The sequence below is a fragment of the Musca domestica genome, unplaced genomic scaffold (assembly GCF_030504385.1).
Source record: "Musca domestica strain aabys unplaced genomic scaffold, Musca_domestica.polishedcontigs.V.1.1 17, whole genome shotgun sequence".
In the NCBI taxonomy this organism is placed as follows: domain Eukaryota; kingdom Metazoa; phylum Arthropoda; class Insecta; order Diptera; family Muscidae; genus Musca; species Musca domestica.
In genome coordinates this window covers 9,562,552-9,585,405 of record NW_026712230.1, presented here as the reverse complement: position 1 = coordinate 9,585,405, position 22,854 = coordinate 9,562,552, and the positions used below count along the sequence as shown (strand labels likewise).

Genomic DNA, 22,854 nt, shown 5'->3' with positions numbered 1-22,854 from the left:
GAAGTATTCTTCTGCATTGTCAATTTAATAATCCAAATTCCAAAAATGTATATTTTTGAAATTAAAATAATTTGTTGAAAATTAATTATTTTGTTTACATTTTTAGACATATAACTCTGACACTTTTATTACTTACAAAAACAAGTTTGTATGTGGTTGTTGTTAATATTGTTGTACAACAACACAACGCAGTCGAAAGAAAATCGGCAGCAGCGGCTAAAGCAATATACGGCCGGCGGCAGCTAAAAGTCGGCTACAGCCGAGCACTTTAACGTGAAAAAAGATTTCGTTTGATTTCATAACTGTCAATTCATTTGATTTAAAATAAAAATGAAAATATAAGTTTATATGCACATTTGTTGCTTATAGCACTTCAAAAATTGTAATAAAAATACTTTAATTCGATAAAAATGGTTCGACGAACGCCTTGTTATCGTGAACAAATAATTGTTTCTTTACTGTTTCCGGGTGCAGGCTGCTTCTCTTTGCATTTACACGATTCCCGGCATATGAAAATGCTTGCTCAGAAGATGCTGATGTGGCTGGAATTCCAAAGCACGTATTTTGCTACACTAGCAACATTTGGAAAAATCTATAAAAAGTAAATGGTCAAAACGTAACATGATTAAAACAAATTTAAAATGTGAATCTTTAACGTACTTGTTTGTTCTGTCGCCACCAATCTAGAGGCTCAACCGCCTCGACTTTCGTTTCCAAATATTTTCTTATTTCTAACTCTACGTTATTTTGTACATTAGAATGCGATGGTCCCATAAATTCCAGCATTCTTTGACGAGTAGCTGATATTTTCTGCAAGTAAAATATACGTCAGTTAAGTTTACCTTTTTTCTTCTTTCTTCAATAAGGACATAATGCATTCCTGAAAATAAATGGCGTCCTCAAAAATTTTTAAAAACGTGCCAAATTCCGTTATAATTTGCTTTTCCATCGTCCCAATCACTAACAGATTCTTTTTAGCCTTAACTAATGCTACATTTATAGTGGATATATTATTGGTATAGCTTTGATCATTGCAAGCAGAGAGTTCCAACGTGTTGTAACGGAATTTTCCAAAGAGGTGTGTTGCTTGACGTTTAAAGTTGCTTCAAACTGTTCAGTAAAATAGTCATCTCCATGTGGAAATTGTTCGCAACTATCCAAACTCTCCAAAATTATTTCAACCTCTGTAAATATTTTTACTAAATCGCTTTGTTCCTCCATATTTTGAATATTTGATACAGCACATATGTTTTTTTTTCAACAGATTAGATTCACATAAAGCTTCTTCAATTTTTTCTACAACTACTGTTCCAGTGTGAGATCGTGGAAAGATCTCTGTCTTGAGCGTTACAATTTTCATTTGAAAATTTTGGCAGAAACGCACTTTTATGTTTATGTAAGACAAGTGCTTATGTTTATCTGACCACACATCCAATACAAGGGTAAAATTTTTTGGGCGACTCTTCAAGGATTGTTTTTACGTGGGCCAAATATATGTTATAAACATCGTTTAAAGCCGTCGTAGCTATTGTCCTATCTGTGGGGAATATAGCCTTTGGGTTTAAGAAAGATATCAATTTCTTAAATCCTGGCCTTTCAACAATTTTAAACGGTTGCAAATCGCAACAGCACATTTCGGCGACCCGGCGAGCATTTTGTTGTTACAACTTGATGAGGATTTCAATGCATTTTGTGTCATTTTTGAACTTTTCTGGTTATTTAAAGATTTCACATCCAAGTTATGTACAGCCCGTAGATGGTTCATATAAATTGTGGTTGATGTTGATTTTCCAAAACTAAAATCATAAACAATTACATACATGCGAATGGAAAAAATTAGAAATTCTTACCTTTTTAAATCGGTCTTTTCATCGAAACACAATTTGCAAAATTTATGTTTTTGAAGTATATGCCTCTTTTTAAAATAGAGATCATCAAAATATTTCCAACATATTGATATACCACCATCATTTACAACAACCTTTTCCAAACTTTTAAATTCATTTTTCTTTTCAAAAAGATCTTCATATTGAGATACATCTACATATAGAGAAATATTGACTTCAGTATCAACAGATTCGTCTAAATCGGATTCTGATTTAGTCAAAACTGTTTGACCCTTTTGGTCAGCGGAAAAATAATTTTTTATATTTCTTTGACACATTTTGCATTCTTTTCCTTAAAGAAGCAAAACCACTACGAATTTTTGGCAAACAATCTGGTTGCCACTCCATGAAAATTCGTAAGTTACAAAAGGTTTTGTAATAAAAAAACAAATCCACAAAGACATAATACCCTTACCACTATCTGGTGTAGGGTATAATTAATATAAATAGCCTACATGTATTTGCTTCTTCTTCGAAGACGAGTGCGCAATGTAAATTATCGTCCAATAATATGCATTTTAATATGTTTATTAATCGATAAGATTAAAAGACATTTGAGCCGATGAGAGCTGCTCAGATCACATAAAAAAGTCGGCGGCGGCTGCGCGCCGACTGCGAGCCGATCGGCTTCGTGCTCTGAATGAAGAGCGAATTATGAGAGCGTTGGAAACAAAAATAAAAACGTCCCAACGAAACGAATATGAAGGCCACAAAGGAATACTCGATAAAAAAATAAACGAACGCAAAGACTCGGGATACTCTGTTGTTTACGAATGAGTGTAGTGCATCTTGGATTAAATTTTGTGGAGAAAACCAATATTCCATGACCACTATGCCTAGATCAATTTTTACAAAAGGGTTAAAAGCTGTAATATTTTGATGTTGGTAATGCTATCGTAAAAAACAAAACAACTAACCGTGTGAACCCATTAACCCAGCGACACACAATAATAAACTAGTTCATATGCTCTTCTTTGTGAATGTTAGAATTGAGACATCAACATCATGGAAAATCTATTAACAATACAAAAGTTTAAATGCAGGTAAATTAGGTATATTTCTACAATTTTTTCACCAATTTAATATGCAATTGTATACTTTCGTTTTAGTGTCAGTTCTGTATTGAATAAAGATACGAAACAACATGGCAAACAATTTCTGTACGATGAACAAGATGATACGGCATGGAGTTCGAGTGAAGTAAGATATTGGTGGTCTATGTAACATTTTTTTTGAAATTTTAAGCTAGAACTAACGTTTTACAGAAAACAGTAACATTTGCTAATTTACATTTGTTTTCCCCCTAATTTAGGGCTCACCACAATACATACACATAGAATTTGAAGAGTTGCAAACGATCTCGGCGTTTTCATTCCAATTTCAAGGTGGATTTGCCGCAAAAGATGCTAAAATAGAAATTCAAAGCGGAGATGCAGCGGATACAAAAACTTCTTATGAGCAGCCATTTTACGCTGAAGACATCAATGCCGTTCAAACTTTCCAACTTAAAGAAACTCAAACAAATGTGAAGAGAATAAAATTTATATTTAGTTCAAGTACAGACTTTTTTGGTCGAATTATTGTATATATTTTAAGAATATTTAAGTAGTTCATTTTGTGTTATGTAAATATGTATATTGTTTTAGAAATTAAATGTGAATTTTTTAATGGGACCTATATTGAGTGTTTTAATGTGAAAAATAATTTAAAATTTTGCATGTGGATAAATTTGTATGAGCAGGAGAGGGAAAGTGCAAAATACCCTTGGTTTTTGGCGATATAAACTACACACACACTTAATAACGTGCAAACAATCGAATTAAATTGACAATTTATGTAACAGAGAATCGCACGTTTTTAAAAAATAATTGAAAAACACTGGGCATAGCAATCACCTGAATACTATTTTTCTTTTTGCAGACTTGTAATGTTAAATGTGTATTCAGGTTTTATATGTTTTGTTTTGAATAAAAAATAAAATAATTTTGAAAATTGTCTAATTCATATTTATAGATTTTGGTGATGAAAAATAATTGTAATCGTATTAGGATAACGATATTGTGAAAACAACAATGACGTTCCACTTATTTACCTCTACTTACTCTGAAAAGTAATCATTAGTAAAAACTCTTCGATTTTTTCCCAATTTTTTTCCAGAGGTAGTTATTTTACCCTGATTCCCGGAAACTATTTTTTCTTGAGGGACGGACCCGGGACCCCCGATTTTTGACCCGAAAATCTGGGTTAAAGATTCGGATCCACTTGCCCTATATAGAGAATATAGGTATCATTTAAAAGCTTATGAAAATACCTATTTATTTATTTTTTTATTTATTTATTCAAGATTTCGTAACACAGAAGCCTTTTTAGGCCAAAAATAGCAATACAATGTAATATTACCAAATAGAAAAAATCTTAATTATACAAATACAAATATTTATTTTATTTATTACTATAAAATACTTTATCTTACTCTATCTTTTTTGTTTAAGTTAGAGTTTAAATTTGTTGGCTCCCCAGCCGCAAATACTTAAAGATTAAATACAGAATTATAGAATAGGCGAATAAATCGAAGAAACAACAAGTGAAAAATGGAAAATTGTAAGGCAAAGGTGAGATTATGCAAAGTTACAATTCAGTAGTAGTTAAATGGTTACATAACTTTAAACGAATCACATTATTAGAATGCGAAAAAATGCGCAGGTCAACAGGTAGGAAGTTCCAGCATCTTGCAACGCGAATTATAAAAGACTTCTCAAATTGAGAGTTAAAAATCCTTGGTAAAACAATCTGGGTATTTCTAGTGGAACGTGTAAATTTAAACATATCGCACAGAGGCAAGGGTATACCAGTTTTAATAATTTTGTAAAAAAAAGCAAATTGCGAAGGTCAATATATCGTTCGAAAGGCAATCCCAGAAACTGCTTAACAAATGGGGAAACATGATCACGCCGGCGAATATTATAGACATATCGGATAATAGAGTTAACAATGCATTTCAATTTAAGAACATTGTAATAGACAGTTCCAGATATGACTTCTAAGGCGTAGGAAACCAACGGCATTAATAGCGCATAAGCAATTCTGAACTTAATCCATTTTGGAAAATAGAAACAAGTTGAGTAAAGTCTACGCAAAATTCCATAAACTCTAGCATGAACAGAGTCAATATGAGGTCCAAAATTAAGCCTTCTATCAATAATGACTCCCAAGCACTTGTGGTGATCTAAAAATTGTACCATAGTTTGTCCAATAAAAATATTTATTACCATCTCATTAGAAGTAAATCGAATTGCTTTTGTTTTTAAAGGATTTATCGTCAAAGAATTGCTGCTTGTCCATTGGAGTATTGAATTAAGACACACATTTATATTATTTTCTAAAATAGTCTCACATCCCTTATCAGCACTAAACAATAAGAAAATATCATCAGCAAATACGAATGCATCACAGGAGTTTGTATTCAAACACTCAGAGAAATCATTAATATAAACGATTATCCAACGATTCCGAAGTTATAGTCAAATTATTAATTTTTTAGACCCGGATTTTTTATAAAAACCCCAAAAAGTCGAAAAAGGGCCCATTATGGGGTCAACCAAACTGACGCCAAATTATTGCTGACACTCTTACCTTTCCAAAATGCTACAATTTGTGCTAATAACTTTTCAATTTGGTTGACCCCCAAAATGGGCCCCTTTTCGACTTTTTGTAAGGTATAAAAAAATAGTCGGGGTCTTGAACCCGGACATTCGGTTCAAAAATCTGGAGTCCCGTGTCCATCCCCCAAGAAAAAAATAGTTTCCCGGAATCAGGGTAAAAGAACTGGAACAAATTTCGAAAAAATAGAATAGTTTTTACTAAACTAGAGTTAAGCCGGCATTTGCTAGCTTCAGAGTATCATTATATACATTTAATTAACCGTAGGTATTGTATCAAGAGTGCGACCTTCTATGTTTGCACAATGGCATGACAGGTATTATCTAAACGCATTGTTAAATTCACAAAAAAACACCTTTGATACCGTTCAATAAAACTTGCAAATCTTTTCAAGCTTATGCCATGTTTACGTTAGAACTTTTTGTAGGGTTAACCTACTTTGAGAGGATTTATTTGAAGTAAAAGTAATGGATATGACAATTTAAATCCAAATCCAGTGGGTTAACCCTCATATATATAAACGTACTATTATATTGATAAAAATTGTGTAATGAGCAGGATATCTACAGTCCCTGAAAAATAGCATACATTTTTTTAAATTGAACTACATTAAATTAACACCTTTAATTTGCGCCTTCATTTGATAAGAAAATTACAATTTAAACTTTGATATAATCTGCACATCTACGTTACTAAATTGATATTTTTATTTTGAACTTATTCCATTCCATCTATCTATCTTCCTATCATCTTATAAGAAAGGGTTTATGGGCTACTGGAACCAAATTATTATGAATATAGAAGAATATTAAAATAAATAAATAAATATAATATAAATTGAACCATAAAACATTTGACAGACAAATTTATTTTCATATTAAATTTTGAGGGATTGAGATTACTTAACTCTAGTTTGGACAACGAAACTTACTCATATGGGATCTAACTGAGGAGTATAAATATCTACATACATAATAAAATAAACATTAAATCAAATTTAAAACAAATATTTTTTTGTCAAAAATAACTAAATTCTGCCCACGTAATATGCCACGTTATTACGTTCCGCTGCAAATAACCTCGCATGTTCGAAATTATTAAAATTTCCATATGGCAATGCCGTGAATGTCAACTGCAACCAACTTCGTGTTTCCTTTTCTCTTTCTTTCGAAACGTGGAAAACATCAATATTGGTTGGTTTTCTCGTAATTTTTTACAAAAATAATTTTGCAATGTAAGTTTTGGATTAAAATACCGACCAAAATGTCCCCCGATGACTAATGTGCTGCTCTCCTCTTGGTAATTTACAGATGCCCCGCGAAATCAAAGAAGTTAAGGATTTCCTGAACAAGGCCCGTCGTGCCGATGCTCGTGCCGTCAAAATAAAGAAGAACCCCAGCAACACCAAATTCAAGATTCGTTGCTCCCGTTTCTTGTACACCTTGGTCGTTCAAGACAAAGAGAAGGCCGAGAAAATCAAGCAATCCCTTCCCCCAGGCTTGCAAGTTAAGGAAGTCAAGTAAATTCGCTATGCTTGACCCCCCACCCTGCAAAATTATTCTATAGTTGTTGTTTTGTGTATGCCAAGTGATGACGGACAGACAATGTTTGTCCATTGGAACTGGGAGGAGTGTGAATAACTGAGGTGCATAAATATTAAGAAATTCATCTGGGAAGCTGTATTTGTTTTTAAAATGCAGGATTTTTTCCAACGTGAATGATAACAACAACAAGTAACACCTTAGTAAGCAGAATTTTTTGTAAAAAAAACATTCTTCATTAAATGATACAACAACAATGTTGTAATAATTTAAAAAAAGAAATTACAGTGATTGTGTTTATTAATTATGGTGGGTGCAATATGTGTTCCTTGTTTACATTGTAATGGAAGTAACAACAACAATAATAATAGCTGCCGGTGTATTGTGTCATGTGGCTTGGGGTACCTGGCGTTCTTTATTGGGTTGCATTTTGGCTCGTGATTAGAAGTGCTTGTCTCAGTTTATTTACAAATATATGGAGATGGATAAATTAATCAAAATTAGTGGACATCGAAATATTTTCGGTTCAGTTCTGACGTGAATTTTTCAGTACCCAGTTTTATATAAATGGCAAAAAATAATTGTTGCAAATCAGTGTATCACATGCTTTATTATAATAAGTAATTTTTCTAGCATGATATTTGGAACATTTTTATGTTGAGATATTTTTAAAAAATTTAATAAATAAATCGTTTTAGTTATTAATTAGGACCGTTGATAAATCTAATATTAGTTTGAATAATAGTAGGTTTCCCTTATAGATAGCAACCCCATTTACCGACAGGAAAAATTTCTTGTGACAGGTTTGTGAACCATTTTGCTATAATCTAAATGTTTGTGTTCCTAATGGATCGAAACTTTCTTTGCAAGTTTTTAAACAAAGATACAAACTCTTATAAGCATCAGCTCAGATAACTCGATATAACATAACAAGACTTATGACTGTATTAGTCGGTAGTCATGCGACCCTTTGAAATCAAGGTAAGTGCCATTGTTTGAAATACATGAAATCATTGAGCTCTTTTGGGTACCAGTCCATAGCAACACAATGGAGAATGAAATGGCAAGTAGGTTAGCTTGGATGGTTCCCAGTCCTTCGACTTCTGACCCTTCTGTCATTTAGAAATTCATATCACCACAAGCATATGGACTGTTCACTGCAGGATCAAATATCTGACCTCAAGATGGGACAACAGGTGGTAGTGACAATTGAGCAAATACCATGCTATTTAACATGATACAAAAGCTATTTGGTAGGTGGGAAATATAAATTCTCATATTCTTCTCCGACTCTGGTGCTATCATAATTTGTATGCTTAAGGCATGTCTAGGCAAACCAACGTACTTCTACAAAGAGTTCTTTACTACCTTTAGATTATTTCTCTATCTCAATGTACAATTCCTAGTTGAACACATTGGACCAAAGATCTCCGAGTGAATCAACTGATGACTCCTGTGTAACTGAACATCCTTAAAACAAATCAAAGGTCAAAAAATTATTTGAAATCATAATTTGGTTGCATATCTCCTCGCAAAAAATCTGGTTGCAATCAAATTCTTACAATCTCAGTACATATTTCTGTAAATGTTCTAAGAAGGATCAACTGCTTGTCTGGCATCTGTCTGCCCTTTTCCAATTGGCAATGTCTGTAACGTGAGAATATCTCAAATATATATCATGGTATTTTTTCTCGCCTTAAAGTATGCTTCAATTATGGTATTTTCATGATAATTATGGTACCTATTGTAATGGGCCTTGTCGGTCAACGGTTTCGTATAGCCCCCATACAAGGGTGCCTCCCAATATTCGGTATTTTGATGATTTTAGCGACTTTATTCAGCGGAATTCTTTCAATATTTGCAGTTCGTTATGGGTACTATAATCAGTGACGGAAAATTGTATATGAATGTCTACGTCTTCGAATAGCCACCCCCATATATAAATTTTCATTTAAGGGCTATTTTTCGAAATTATTTGAAAATGTTCAAGATCCTTCCTAATGGTGGAGGGTATTGAAAGTTCGGTCCGGACGAATTTAGCTGCTTTTTACTGGTTTTATAATTAAATTTACATATTGCTTTTTGTTTATTTTAAAACTACGTAACTTTATAAACAAATGCCTTTTGTTAAACCTTAAATACCAATAAACTATAGACCGTCATCTTCTTCACCAATCTCCAACATTGCTTGCATAATTTTACGTTTAAGTTTTTTACGAGATAAATCTGAATTCAAATTACGAAACTCCGTTGCAACCAATTCTCCAAAAGCATCCCATTGATCACGGGCAACTGGTGTGGATGTGGTTACGGTTGTATGATTTGTATTGGAAGAAGACGCAATAACTGGATTATTGTTAACCATTGTTGCTGATGGAGAGGAAGTTGTCACATTGTTGTTGCTGTTGCTGTGGAGCACTGCAGATGATATATTACTGGAATTCAATTCAATTATGGAAGCAGCATTTTCATGATTGAGATGTATAACATTGCCGGCATGATTAGTTTCATTTGCAGAGTTATTTGTTGTTAATGTGGAATAATTATGACTGGGGGCAGCATGTTGTTGTTTTGGCTTTTGTTGTAAATATGTGCGGGGTGTTGAGATAAAATGTTGCCTTTGCATCTGTTGCTGCTGTTGTAAGGTGGGCAAATATTTTTGATCTATTGTCTCTTCAGACACAAGTGTCGATTGAACAGCAGCACCACCCTCACCATTGGTTCCAACTTCGTTCAACTCGTTTTCAAAATTTTGAAAATCTTCAGTTGATGTCTCTCCATGATTGTCTTCATACTGTAACTGGGACTGGGACGTATCATCATTGCTATATTGATTGGAAGTTGTGGAGCTACTACTATTATTTTGCGGTATTACTGTAACATGTACATCCTCTTCGGCACTGTTGTAGTCAAATCGTAAACGCATTTTCTATAATCAGAAACAAATGTATTCAATTTAGTTGGTTCTATTTCATGACTTAGCTGCTCACTTACCTTTGGTGTCTGATAGTTACAGCTGCTCTGATAGCCACCTGGCCGTGGTTCAATTACATTACGCAAAAACATTAACGCCTCGAAATGACTCCATTTGCAGCCAATACTTGCATCTCTACCCTCAGCTCCAGCCTCTTCCATGCGTTGTTCCAGTTTCTTCATTTCCGTATTAAATTGATTGCGTAGATTATGAATCTTCTTGCCAAAATCAAATTTACTAATGTTCAAAGTCGAACAAATGTCTTCAATGGCCCGATTACGTTTATCCTTGCTCTTATAGGACTCGTGCCAGTGATTCCAAAGGCATTCATTCTTTTTGTACAAATCGATCAGTTGATTTACTTTTTCGCGTGACCATACGACACCACCACCGCCTCCTGGTCTGATGGCAGACACTGCAGTAGTCTGTTGCACGGTTTGTTTGCTCGGCATTTCACATTCGACTTTCATTTTTTCAACTTTCCACAATACCTTTAGATTTAAATATTTTATTTTAACGATGTTTATAAGACTATGTGCAATAATTTTCTTTCTTTTTTGGAGCAAAAGAAATAAAACACTTCGGCTGTGCTAGTTGTATTTTGTTTGTTTATAGCATGTCATATGTTTTGCCACTCTCTATTTTGTATAGCATGACAGATAAATGTATGAGGTGTTACCAGATGTGACATAAGATTTGGGCGGGAAGATACATAAAATTACATCAATTGACTCGGGACTTTTTCTGTTATAATATAAAATTTCGAATGAATATTTGTTGCATGTTTGAATGTATAGAGAAGGGGACAAAAAGTGGTTTATGTGAAAAAATACGTAGAGGCGCTGCTCACAACAGATATATGTTAGAATAAAATTTCAATTAAAGAGCATTATCACCAATTACATTTTCGGAACACAAAAAAAATTGCGCTCGAAATTGTATTTAAACGACGTTTTTAATCCATTGAATGTTGATTTTGCTTTTAAAATTTACTTAATATCCGGAAATAAATATTTCATTTCATTTCATTTATTTACCTTACAAAGAAATATAAATAAGCCCACAGGGCCCATAACTTATATTATCTATCAAATTGGAAACAAAAAATTTTTAAAAATATTTTTTTTGTATATTTCTTTTTTAAACACGTTTTGGGGCTGCTAATTGTTCTACGAAAAAAAGACCTAATAATAATTTAAAAAAATTAAAATACAATTGAAAATTAATAAAAAAATAAAAATATCTGATATTCGTCGAAAATTGTAAAAATAACTAATAAAAAATATACTTATTAGCTACTGAAAAAAGTTCTATAACAAATTTAGGTTTGGGACCTTGTGATACTCTTCGAAAAAATACATAAAAACGTTTTAGGAAATAAATACGGAAAATCTTTTTAATTTCCTGTTGATTATCGAATAGAAAAAAATCATTATAAAATGTTAGGGGACTCCGATAGTGCTTGAAAAAAAGAAATATTAGGAAAAAATTAAAAATATTTTTGGTAGTCTCTAAGATATTCTTTGCAAAATATATGTTTGATTGCTATTGACAATTGTTCAATTTCTAATTAGCATTCCCAAATCTGCTTTTTCTGTAATTTACCTTGTCAAATTTAAAGGCATAAGAAACAGTTCCCATCTCTGATTTATGAATATAGATTTTGACAATGAGATGTTGTCAAATGTATAAATCTAAAACAATTGTAAACATATGATTACATGACTTTGCCTTCTTAATTCTACCATGCTACTGACTCACAAACGTGACTTCTTTTCAGATAACATTAATCATAAAATATTTGATGGTTGATGAAAATATTTTCTTAAAAGAAGTCACGTTTGTGAGCACGCGACAAACCAAAAAAAAAAAAAAATAAATAAAATAAAATTTTATAGTTTATTAATTTTTGTAATTGTAATCATAGAAAACATACATTGAAAACATTCATTAAAAATTTCCGTTTAGTAGCCCTTTTACGGTTTTTATTTAGATTTTAGTTAACATTGAAAATTAAATGGATTTTCGACACGAAGTCGTCCAGAAGTCGTAGGTAGTGTCCTCTATATAAATAGTTATACCCTACAATACTATGTGTTGGGGGTATTATAACTTTGATTGGTCTAAAAATTATATAACACCTCGAAATATTGATCTAAGACATGGAATATTGTATAGGGATCTTCTTATCTCGCCGAGCTCAGTTGATTTAGCTATGTGTGTCCTTCCATTCGTCTGTCCGTGTTAATAAGCTTGTTAACATAAGCCTAAATCTTGAGAAAACATTGAAAAAGGTTTGTGTAACAAGTATAGAATAATCGAAATTGAACCCTTATTTATAAGCTTATACTTGTAATTGTAGAATAAGCTTACGAATCTAATATTATATTAAGCTTATTTTTGTAGTAGTGTAAAATATTATTTGTTAATTTTTAATCATTTTACGCATTTTTTTCTTTTCATCACTGCCTCATGTGGTATCAAGATACGCTTTCTTCTCCTTTATTTGAGATTCTACATCTCTTCCACTAAGACTACACATATATTGGTTTCCTGCTACTTTTTTAATGCCTCCAGTCTGAAATGAGATTGAAATAATATATACCACAGATTCCCAGATTTATTGTTCATCATTACCTGAAATGGGTACTAAATTTGCAAGATTTTGCTTTTAGCCAGAGAAAACAATTGTTAGCTGACAAAAAAAAATCAAAACAAATTGGTCAACAATGGACAGATTTGAGAAAAGTTTGTGCAAAATAAATGTTTCTCAAGCATTGTTCTATTTTTCTTTTTTCAATTCAAATTGTTGGCCCTTTGTGGTGGAGGTACTTGAGGGAGTAGACGGATATCGTCCTAGCACTGATACGGTTATTGGGATGCACAGAGTTTAAAAAATTGGATGATATGTTTTTGGTAAATTATTTTCTTTGAAATTGACCTTTTTTGAGGTAGGTACCAATAGGATTGGAACAATACGGCTCATCTACGAACTCGATCTATATTTTCTAAGCCAAATCGGGGGCTCCCTCTAGGTCGATTCCAAATGTCCTGAAACGGATTTGACCCAAATAGACCTGGGGTCTCGAACCGTTGTTTGGATGAGACCCGTTTTGGCCGTATCAAATGTGTTTGTAATCAAAAATGATTTGTTTTAAGATAATTCATTTTGTTCTATTTTGGAAGAATTTAAAAATTACAATTTTTGTTTATAGAATATGTACAGTTTTCATTTACCTTCTAATAAATTGATTTTTAACAGCTTCTTATATCCCATAATTCTTTGTTTGGCCTTTTGAACTTTAAGACGCTTATTTAAATGCCGAACTCTGAAATGAATCCGGCATTTGGTAAATTAACTTCTAACTAATTAACTTCTAGGCTTTCTTTTACGAGGCGTTCTTTATTTATTTATTTATTTTTTTTTTTGAATGGGATATAGTAATAACATTAATTTTATTATAAATAGTTTCTAATTGCTGCTCAGATGGTTTCATAATGATTGCTCCTGACATTGGTATTCTTCCAGATTTAACTTTCGAATCATATACCCTGATATACACCTAAGTCTGTTTTTACACGGTAGATTGGTTCCAGAAGAAGTCGTGTAAAAAAAAACCGTGTAAAAAAGACATTGATCTTATACAAAAATGGGTGATTAGGAACAATCTCTAAAACCTATTAAAATTAGTGAAAAACAAGAAGTTTTTTTTTCTTTACCAAACACGTCTTATTGCATTAACAGTTCACAAAATATTAACACGTTTCAATTGCTCTGACCAGTAAATTTTATTGTATGCACGTAGTGCTATTCACATTTGCTTTGACCAGTAAAAAGTGTTTGTACGCGCTAAAGGGGAATTCACTTAAATCTTTAAGCTAGTGTTCGCAAACTATCGATACTATCGATGGTTTCAGACTTTTTTCTTTCATAAATACTTTTTTGTGATATGAACATACTTCGCAAAAATTAAATTTGACAAAAAAATTTTAAGTACATAAAATTTCAAATCGTGCTAAATGGAATAAAATCGTGTAAATAAATTAAAAGTATTCAATTTTCAAACCGTGTTATATCAAAACCGTGTACAAAAAGACCATGTAAAAACAGAATTAGGTGTATATTCTAAAGCGTCATCTTGAACAATGCCAATGTCATGAGCATTCATTTCGTTGATTTCGGCCAAATCGGGTGTTTCGTTCCTCATTTTCGGATTCGTATTATTATCAGTAATTAATTCATTTAGACTGATCCATTCGAAATTTTCATTTACGTCGAGTCCTGTGGTTTAAACTTAAAGTCCTGTGGTTATGGGTGGTTGTTAAGGTCACCTTTACTTTGTATTGCGTCAAAAAAGTTTTCCAATGTATCCTGGTTAAGTCGTCGAGTTAAAATACATTAGATTTTGAACTTTTGTACGTATTCGTATAACATAATTGGGGCGCTGTTCGATACCAGAATTCCCTTTTTGGAAGACTTCCAATGTATTCTTATTAGGATAATAGGTGTTGACATTAATTTGGTCAGTCTTCCAATACATTTTTTTGTTTTTGTAGGTCATTGCCGAATGGTTCCTACTAATGGTAGGAACTATTGTAAAAAAATAATTAATTTGATAAAGCCCTAGTTTTTTTTTAGCAATTTCCTTACCTTTCCGGGCAAACCAGTTGTACCAGGAGATGAATTATGTACATTGAACCAGTCATTGGTCAACTGAATAAATTCAGCAGTGTCCATTGCATTGTACAAGTCTTCATTGTACCATGGAGAGAAGGTCGGCTAACTTTGTCGGAATTAGTATCAAAACAATAAAAAATCAAACAACTTGTTGCATTTGTTTTGAATAAATAATTGAAAACCGCGAAAACTAAATGAAAGGTCAAAATTTCTTTTCAAAATCATGTTCTATATATCTCTAAAGGTTTATTTCGCTACAAAAACTGTAGATTCTGTCGATGCATACATTGAAATAAACATTTTGAAAACACTCGAATTTGAATATTTTCTGAACAATTTTTTTGTTATTGAAAAGAAAACATATACGTAAACAAATAAAGTTGACATATTAAGCCAAGGCAATAAAAAAAATTAAAATCATATGGTATCATAGCCCTACCTTGATATTATTGTAGCATGGTACAATGGTAGAAACATTTGCTTTCTCAAATACCCATGGCACAATTACAGACTGTAGAACAAAGCTACCCCCCAAATACAATTTTTATCTTTAGGTGCCCTTATTTTTCCCAATATAAGGATTTTGTTAAAAAAATTAAAAATTACCAAAGCCTACTGTTGCATATTTAAAATATTATTTGACACAATAAGACTCCAACACAGAGTTGTATCTTTCTAGTTTCTTTGAAGTTGAGCAACCTTTCTTATTAAGCCAAGCAAATACCGATATTTTTTAGAGATCACATGTTTTTGGAAAATATTAGTTCCGAATCTATGATGTTTATTCGAAAAGAGGAGCAATTTGGTTCGACATTTGCTTTTATTACGTAGTTCAATTGTCAATGTTGAATTTGTTTCGTACGCCCGACATATTTGGGTAACTCTCATTTAAATACATGTGTTTAAATTGTTTGGTGAAAAACGTCGGTAACGCCGTTAATTTATACTTATTATTTTTATAATAAAAACAACTAATTTTGTTTATATTGTATTGTATTTCAATTTGTTTCTTTCTTTTGTATGTAGTATGTATAGATCATTTTAAAACTAAGACAAATTAAGATTTCTTTAGTTTTTGTTGTAGTTGCAATTTTTTTAGATACAATGACAATCTAATTCTATATAATAGCAGACAAAGTATTTGTATGCTAAATCCTAAACGATAAGTTATATTGTATGGCGGCTACTAAACTTATTTGTTACATTGTAAAACTAAAAAAGAAAATTGAATCAACGAAAAACGACAAAAAGAAAAACTTACGAACAAATTTTGTACGAAACATTGGATTGACGAATGGACTGTGTGGTTTGGGGCGATAGGGAGGAAGGTACAGGGTGTATTTATAGTAGTAAAATAAATCTATCTTATGCTATAAAAATTGTTGTGTTTTGTGTGTGTGTCTCTTAGTGTTTGTGATTGATTCGTATACGTATAAGTACATACATACATATTAGCGAAAAACAAAATTATTTTTATAAAAGTATAACAGGTAATTTAAGTACATATTAAAAATTAATTTCAGTAGATACTAGATTTTATACATAAACATTATATAATATTGAAGACTATTATTTAGAATAAAAAATGGCATATAATTTTTCGAAGACAAATTAAAATTGAGGAAAAAACATATTTGGCCTAAAGAAATGGAATTTACCGGTTTTCGTTGTATGGCTGGAAGTTTTTAGAAACATTTTTTTGGACATAATTGTAAGTATTCTCCTGAAGGAGATTATCTACATTCCGGGAAAAAAGGAAAAACTAATATTACTTATAATTTTCAATACAAAAATAAAAATATTAACTAATGCATTATTGGTTTTTTTTTTATTTGAAAAATATAAAAATTCCATGATTGCTTCCGGTCTAATAATAAAGAGTGTTTAATTCAGAATTCTCAAAAATGTGAGCATTTAGATTGTGTTGGATTAACTCTTATACAGAATTTAAAATGGATGTTAGGAGAAATTAGAATTTTAGCGGGAAAGAAGAAGAAATAACACAAAATTTCTATTGCTAAAAGGGCTAACCGTGATAATTGTCTAGCCACAATAAACTTGACTTGAGAAAACATAAGTTAAACTTATTGTGATAGGTCAGTTATCACGGTTAATTGGTTTATAAACTTTGAAGATGGAAATCAAATTGGATCTATTTCTTACAACAAGACGGGGACAACTCCCAACTCAGAAGACCTACAATTATAAGATTACAGTCAGGAAATCTTCTTATTCAGAAGGTCATTAAAGTGTCTTTAATATATTGAAAGATTTCAGGACTCTTTTTAATTTAAAAGGATCTTGTAATATGAACGTAATGTCTTTTAGTATCAATTGCCGTTAGCAGGCCAAGAGAAGGTCTTCAAATGTAAAAATGGTCATTATATGGTGTATTCGTACAGAAACCCATTAGAATGTCTTTTAATGTTGAAGACCGTCTGACTGACTTCAAATTTTGAAGACGATCTTAAGTTCTTCTAACATAGAAGACCATTTGGAGAATGATCGACGATGGCAATCGAATGGAATCTATTTGTAACCTTTAAAAGGCCTTCTAACAAAGAACATAATTAGACGTTTATCTGAATTAGATAATCGTTAGATAAAACGAAAACAATCTGAAAGTCTTTTAAAATAGAAGAAAATGGACCGATGAATGAAATCAAAGAAGATGCGGTCATATTTATTTGTAACAAGAATATGAAATAGATTCTAAAATAGAAAACCATCTGAATTAGAAGATAGTCTGAAAGAGTTAAAAAATAGAAGACCACCTAAAGAATGGCTGAAGACGGAAATCAAAAGGTAACAAAAAATGAGGGTCCAGTGCTATTAAAAAAACATGATTGAGTTTTGAAAACCATCAGAATTTTTTTTTTGAATTAGAAAATGCTTCTCATTTAGAAGATCATTTTATAATTTTCCAACATAGAAAATCTCGATTAGGTATTTTAATAATGATTTCCTAATAAAAAAGAAAAATAACAATAGCTCTTCATATTCGAACGCCTTTAGATACAAGTAAGAATGTCTTTTAATTAATTTTTAATCTAAGAGGATCATCAAAGGGTCTTGTATAAATACCGTCTAATGTTTTGCGAATGAAATTATGGCTCAAGAATACAACAATTGTAGTATGTAATAAGTAATTTTGCTTATGCAAAGAAGACAGAACGTTAAAAGAACTTTTAAAAACTACTATTCCTTTTGGTTACTCTGAATTGGAAAGGCAAGAGTTCAACTTTATTAAGAACTGCTCTCCTCAGCCATCTCTGTAACAACGATAAATTCAGTATATTCCATTCCATTCAGGCCATTAATTTAATAAAAATTAAACATTTCATAAAATGAAATGTTTTGCTAAAAAAGTTATACATTTATGTCTAAAATTTACTTCAGTACACTAGATTATATACATACAAAAATGGACCAGCAAATCTCTACTATGCCGATGTGGATACTTTGAAGGAGTTACTTGTATCATTTACGACTCCATTGCCATGGCATTGTTGATTCGTTGCAGAGACCGGCGATGCTGGTGCTCCAATATCATCAATTGACTTCGTATTGTTTAGACGTTCTAGTTGGCTGGAGTCTTTTTCAGTTACTTCCACTGAGGATATCATGGTTTCCCTTACTCTTTGCTCCTCCTCAAGAGTGTTTTCCAAGTTCTCTTGCATTTCACTTGTTTCTTCAACAATCTCTTCAATCTCTATACCTTCTTCAGCATCAGCATCACCATCATCCAGGGGTATACCTTCTTCTAACATTACCTCTTTGGCAATATCACGTATATTTTTATTAATCATTTCCTCAACAATTAATATTAGTACTTCCGATTCTTCGCGATGAAAATTACACCAGCGATCATCTTCATCATACATTTCTTGTATTATGATTTTTCCAATGTGATCCTGTTTGGCACGTTGGCCATAGACCGAATAAATTTGTGTTCGTTTAGGTGGTGTCTTGTCCATGGCCAGGCAGTGACGCACCTCTTTGTATATAGCATTTTGTATGCAATGCAGGCGATTAGGGGGATTGAAAAATGCCAGCTGGCTGTGGAAATTCGTCGGATCACCTTCACGTAAAATTTCGCTATGCTCTTCTAGATATTCACGGCAAATATCTAGGATAATTCGTTCATAGATATTGGTGATTTGTTCCTCCATAACTGAGGGTAGTTTTTCACCTTTTTCGTTGCAATATTCTGCAAAAGAGAAGGTAATAAAAAAAAAACAAAATTAGCTCACATATTTGAGATGGGTTTCGAGAGTATTTACCAGTCTTTAAGAGTTCACAATAGAGTTCATGCGTTCTTCTAAAAGTTATATCCTTAATACGTTCTTCCGAGGGGAATATGGTGGTCATGGGACTACCATGCGCTGGCGGTACATAGGGTGGTGGCGGTTTATTGGGAATTTCCCTTACATACATGTAAGGTAAGGCGGCCACATGTTCCAATTGTTTTAAATGCTGAAGGATAAGACAATAGATATTAGTTTCATAATCTCATACAATAATGAATATATTTAATGGATTGATTGAGACACAAACAAATTTTTTTATACAAAAATATTTTTTAAGAAAAGCAAAGGATAAAGATTTTTAAAATTATACTTTTTAAGAAACTTCTAAAATTTTAAAGAACATTCAAGGACTATCTGACTTGTTAATGGACCGTATGAGCAATAAATGTGGAATTAAAATTGATATTTGTGAAAGGATCGTGTGAGCTATTATTAAATTTAAATTGTATCTTATCTAAGGACCATTTAAGCTATTACAATGAATTGTTTCTATTTTTTAAGGTAGACTGTTAAAAAATTGTCCAAGAACTATCCGATTTACGAAGTTATGGTCTGTTCCAGAACTGCAATAATATAAAAATGGTTCCTGCGATAACTGATATCGAAATAATAGATTCGTGCAGGTTCGAGAATAGAGCATTAGTTTTACAACATTTTTGGATCTCTTACCTCATTATCTATTATCAATGGATGTCGTCTCAATTCCAATTCATTTATAATATCCGGCATTAAAGCATTGCCATTCGATGTTGCAATGATTTGGGCGCCAGAGGCACCACTTGTAGTTGTTGCTAAACTAATGACAGAAGACGAACTAGCAGTTGCTGTGAGGGCTGGTGGTGGTGGCGGTAATGGAGGTGGTGGTGGTAATAGCTCCTTTTCGGGACTAGTACTAGTTATGGTTATGGTGGGCGTTTTAACCGGCAACTGATCTTGTTTTGTTTCAGCACAATAAGTTTTATTCGATAAACTCCCATTACCTCGGGAGGTTTCAGCCACTTCACTATCACCCTCTTCTATCGTTGTGGTGGCATCTTCGCTCACCGTCGTTTCATACAACGGCAATGATATATCATCAATATGAGTTTCATCCGTTGTATCTGGTTCGAAATCAGGTTCGTAATCTTCACTAATGGTTTTATCCAAATTCGCTGGACTTACCACAGTTACGGTTTTCGATAAACCTGGCGGGGTGGTTGTTGGGGTTTGTTCTTTTGTAAAAGTTCTACAGTTTGAAGTTGTGCTGTTGTCTTTGGTAAAGGTTTTCGAAGATGAGCCGCCATTGGGCGAAACGACAAAAGTATTTACTTGAGATGATGATGATTCAGAGCTATTATTGGTTGGTGAGATGGGTGTTTTGCTACGTTGGTTTTGGGTTGTGTTATGAGATTGCAGTTGTTGTGAACCAGGTGAGGAATGCCTATCTATGGAAATGTTGGCAAAATTCAAAGAATACGAAGAATTTTCGTTCGTACTTAGATTCGCTACTTCCGTAATGCTTGTTTGTTCGCCCTCTTGAGCCGCAGAGGAATTCTTCGATTGTAACGCTGCAGGATATGAGGGCAGGGCATTAGCTTGAGATAGTAGATTAACGGCAGCTGATATTTCATCTAATTTTGAGGAGATTTCTTTGGCTTTAGCTTCCGAATCATATTCAAATTGCCCCGAGAAGGAGAGCTTTTGCGGTGTCTGTGATGTCTGAGACGGGTTTATGGGTGGAACTCTCCCAACTGTGGTAATAACTGTGGGCCGGCTTGTTGGTTCTTTAATTGTGGAAGAAGCTGTTGTCGCCGTTGCTGACTTGTCACAATGTCTGTTTGTTTCATAAGGAATGTAATTTGTAACTTCTGCAATGCATGATTTGGACTTTTGATGCACATTTTGAATTGTCGCCGTTGTTGTTGTTGCTGTGTTTGCTTTATTTTGACTAGTGTTCGCTGATACATTTCTATGACTAGTTGTTGTAGCTGCAGAAAACTTTGGTATATCGGCAATTTCCGTATCACTGAGACTACGCTGCAGTCCCGGTGGTTGCTGATGAACTGTTGTTGCTGGTTGATGGCGATTTACAGAGGATCCCAAATGCAGACGTTGGGTCAGGACTAAGAATATTTGTACATTATTCTCAATACGTTTTTGTTTCTCCTGCTGTTGTTGCCTTTCCAATTCCAACGCCTGTTCAGCCTGTTCCTTTTGTAGGATGTCTTCCGGTTGCTCCCCAGCTGATGACGATGAGGCACTAGAATTTAACAATTGAGCCTTGAAATTCTCCTCCGCAACACTGGGACTGTAAATGCCTTGATTTGCCGCCGCCGGTACGGCAGCCACCTTTGCCAATTTTGTAGCAGAATCTTCATCAGCTTCTGAGTGACCAGAACTGAAATTTAAATTCAACACCGGAACTTCCACAAAATTGCTTTTATTTAGGACATGTCCCTGCGGTGATTGTGCTGTTGGACTTTCAATGGCTGTGGTGTTTGCTGTTGTTGTTACCGAACTTTTCTCCAACAACTCTTGGGCTATCCGCTCCTCATCAGCAGCAAAATCTCTGAGCACAGCCATTTTGGCTTCTTCATAAAGCCGTTCAAGATCGGCCTTACACAGCTTATAACGTCGCGTAGGTTCGAATTTCTCCACCGTTTGGGAGGTAAGGCGACGCCATAACTTATTCAACTTGGAGCCAGTGGTGCGCACAAAATCCAATTCTTGTTGGGTGGCTGATGACACTTCAATGTCGTCATTGTTATGTCCCATTACAAAGGCCGAGGAATTGCTTGCCGTCGTTGTGGTGGTGTTGGTTGTGTTTGTGGCCGATATATGAGATAATTCTTTTAGACTTTTATCAATGTCCTTGAGACGTTTTTCCATTTTACGCGCTCTAGAGGCGCGTTTCTTTTCCGTTTCCTTGGCTAGATTCTGATAAATATGATGATGACTTGTATCATCCAAATTAACCTCTCGGGTCAACTCTTCTTCTTCATCAACAACTGAAGAAGCTTCCAATGGTGGCATTTGTTGCAGGGATTTCTTTTGGTTTCTGTGGCCGTCGCTTTGAGGTGTCTTTTCGAAATGCTGTTGCACATTATTATAGCTTAACAGTTGACGTTCCAATTGTAGAACTTCAGCTTCTTCCTCGTCGAGCCGTTGATGCCATTTCATTAAATGTTCCACATGTTGACGACGTTTGCGTAAATCTTCTTCGCGTTTCTTTAAGAGTTCTTCCAAGGCCGCAGAGGATTCCAATTCATATGTGGCCTTCAGTATGGATGGTGTTGTCTGGGGTAGATTTGTTTTATTTGGTGAGGGTTTTATGGTTGCCACAGTTGCAGCTGCTGCTGCTGGTGATTTTAGGGACTTCGCGGCAGATCTGTTGGTAATGGGCGATACCAAAGGTACTTTGGGTGCAAAATGGGCTGGACTAGTCGTTTTATCTTTCTTATATTTTGTGGGTGAATGCTGCTGCTGAACGCGGGCACTAGTTCCAATTCCAGTAGATGCTATTGAAGATTTAACATTTGTATTGCTACTGCTTGTTGATTGGAGCAATCTGCAAGAAAACAAACAAAATTACGAGTGATTATGTCGCTCCACAAACTTGTCATGAAAATTTAACTTAATTTTTTATCTTTCAAAACTCTAAGGTGGTAATGTGGGAGCGAGGTATAGGTAAAAGAAAACATAGCAAAAATGATAAGCATATTTCAAGATAACAACAACAAGGCATATTTTTGCGTTTAATCATGATATCATTTATAAAAATATGTATTTAAAAGTGAAAGTTTTAATAAATTCCTTAACTTTTTAA

At 33.4% G+C, this 22,854-nt stretch overlaps 4 protein-coding genes across 4 annotated transcripts in view; 2 read left to right on the top strand and 2 right to left on the bottom strand.

Moving 5' to 3' along the window:
- Positions 1–2,787: 2,787 nt before the first annotated feature.
- Positions 2,788–3,559, top strand: LOC131801699 (nuclear receptor 2C2-associated protein-like). Its single transcript, XM_059120627.1, has 3 exons — positions 2,788–2,929; positions 2,996–3,086; positions 3,199–3,559. The coding sequence occupies exons 1-3, from the start codon at positions 2,892–2,894 to the stop codon at positions 3,493–3,495; spliced, it is 426 nt and encodes a 141-aa protein (XP_058976610.1). The 5' UTR covers positions 2,788–2,891; the 3' UTR covers positions 3,496–3,559.
- A 3,096-nt stretch (positions 3,560–6,655) lies between these two features.
- Positions 6,656–7,369, top strand: LOC131801698 (large ribosomal subunit protein eL38). Its single transcript, XM_059120626.1, has 2 exons — positions 6,656–6,780; positions 6,857–7,369. Exon 2 carries the CDS (start codon positions 6,857–6,859, stop codon positions 7,067–7,069), a length of 213 nt encoding a protein of 70 aa, XP_058976609.1. The 5' UTR covers positions 6,656–6,780; the 3' UTR covers positions 7,070–7,369.
- Positions 7,370–9,166: 1,797 nt separating this feature from the next.
- On the bottom strand, positions 9,167–10,656 carry LOC131801697 (serum factor response D-like). Its single transcript, XM_059120625.1, has 2 exons — positions 10,082–10,656; positions 9,167–10,016 (listed from the first exon to the last, which is right to left on the bottom strand). The coding sequence occupies exons 1-2, from the start codon at positions 10,529–10,531 to the stop codon at positions 9,237–9,239; spliced, it is 1,230 nt and encodes a 409-aa protein (XP_058976608.1). The 5' UTR covers positions 10,532–10,656; the 3' UTR covers positions 9,167–9,236.
- Positions 10,657–18,035: 7,379 nt separating this feature from the next.
- The window catches only part of LOC101894919 (centrosome-associated protein 350), a 61,581-nt gene continuing 56,762 nt past the window's right edge, over positions 18,036–22,854 (bottom strand). Inside the window, exons 4-6 of the mRNA XM_011294155.3 lie at positions 19,719–22,596; positions 19,023–19,215; positions 18,036–18,949 (exon numbers count right to left, since the gene is read on the bottom strand). Coding sequence (XP_011292457.2) covers positions 18,183–18,949; positions 19,023–19,215; positions 19,719–22,596 — 3,838 coding nt within the window. The 3' untranslated portion in view covers positions 18,036–18,182. The remainder of the gene's footprint in view (positions 18,950–19,022; positions 19,216–19,718; positions 22,597–22,854) is intronic.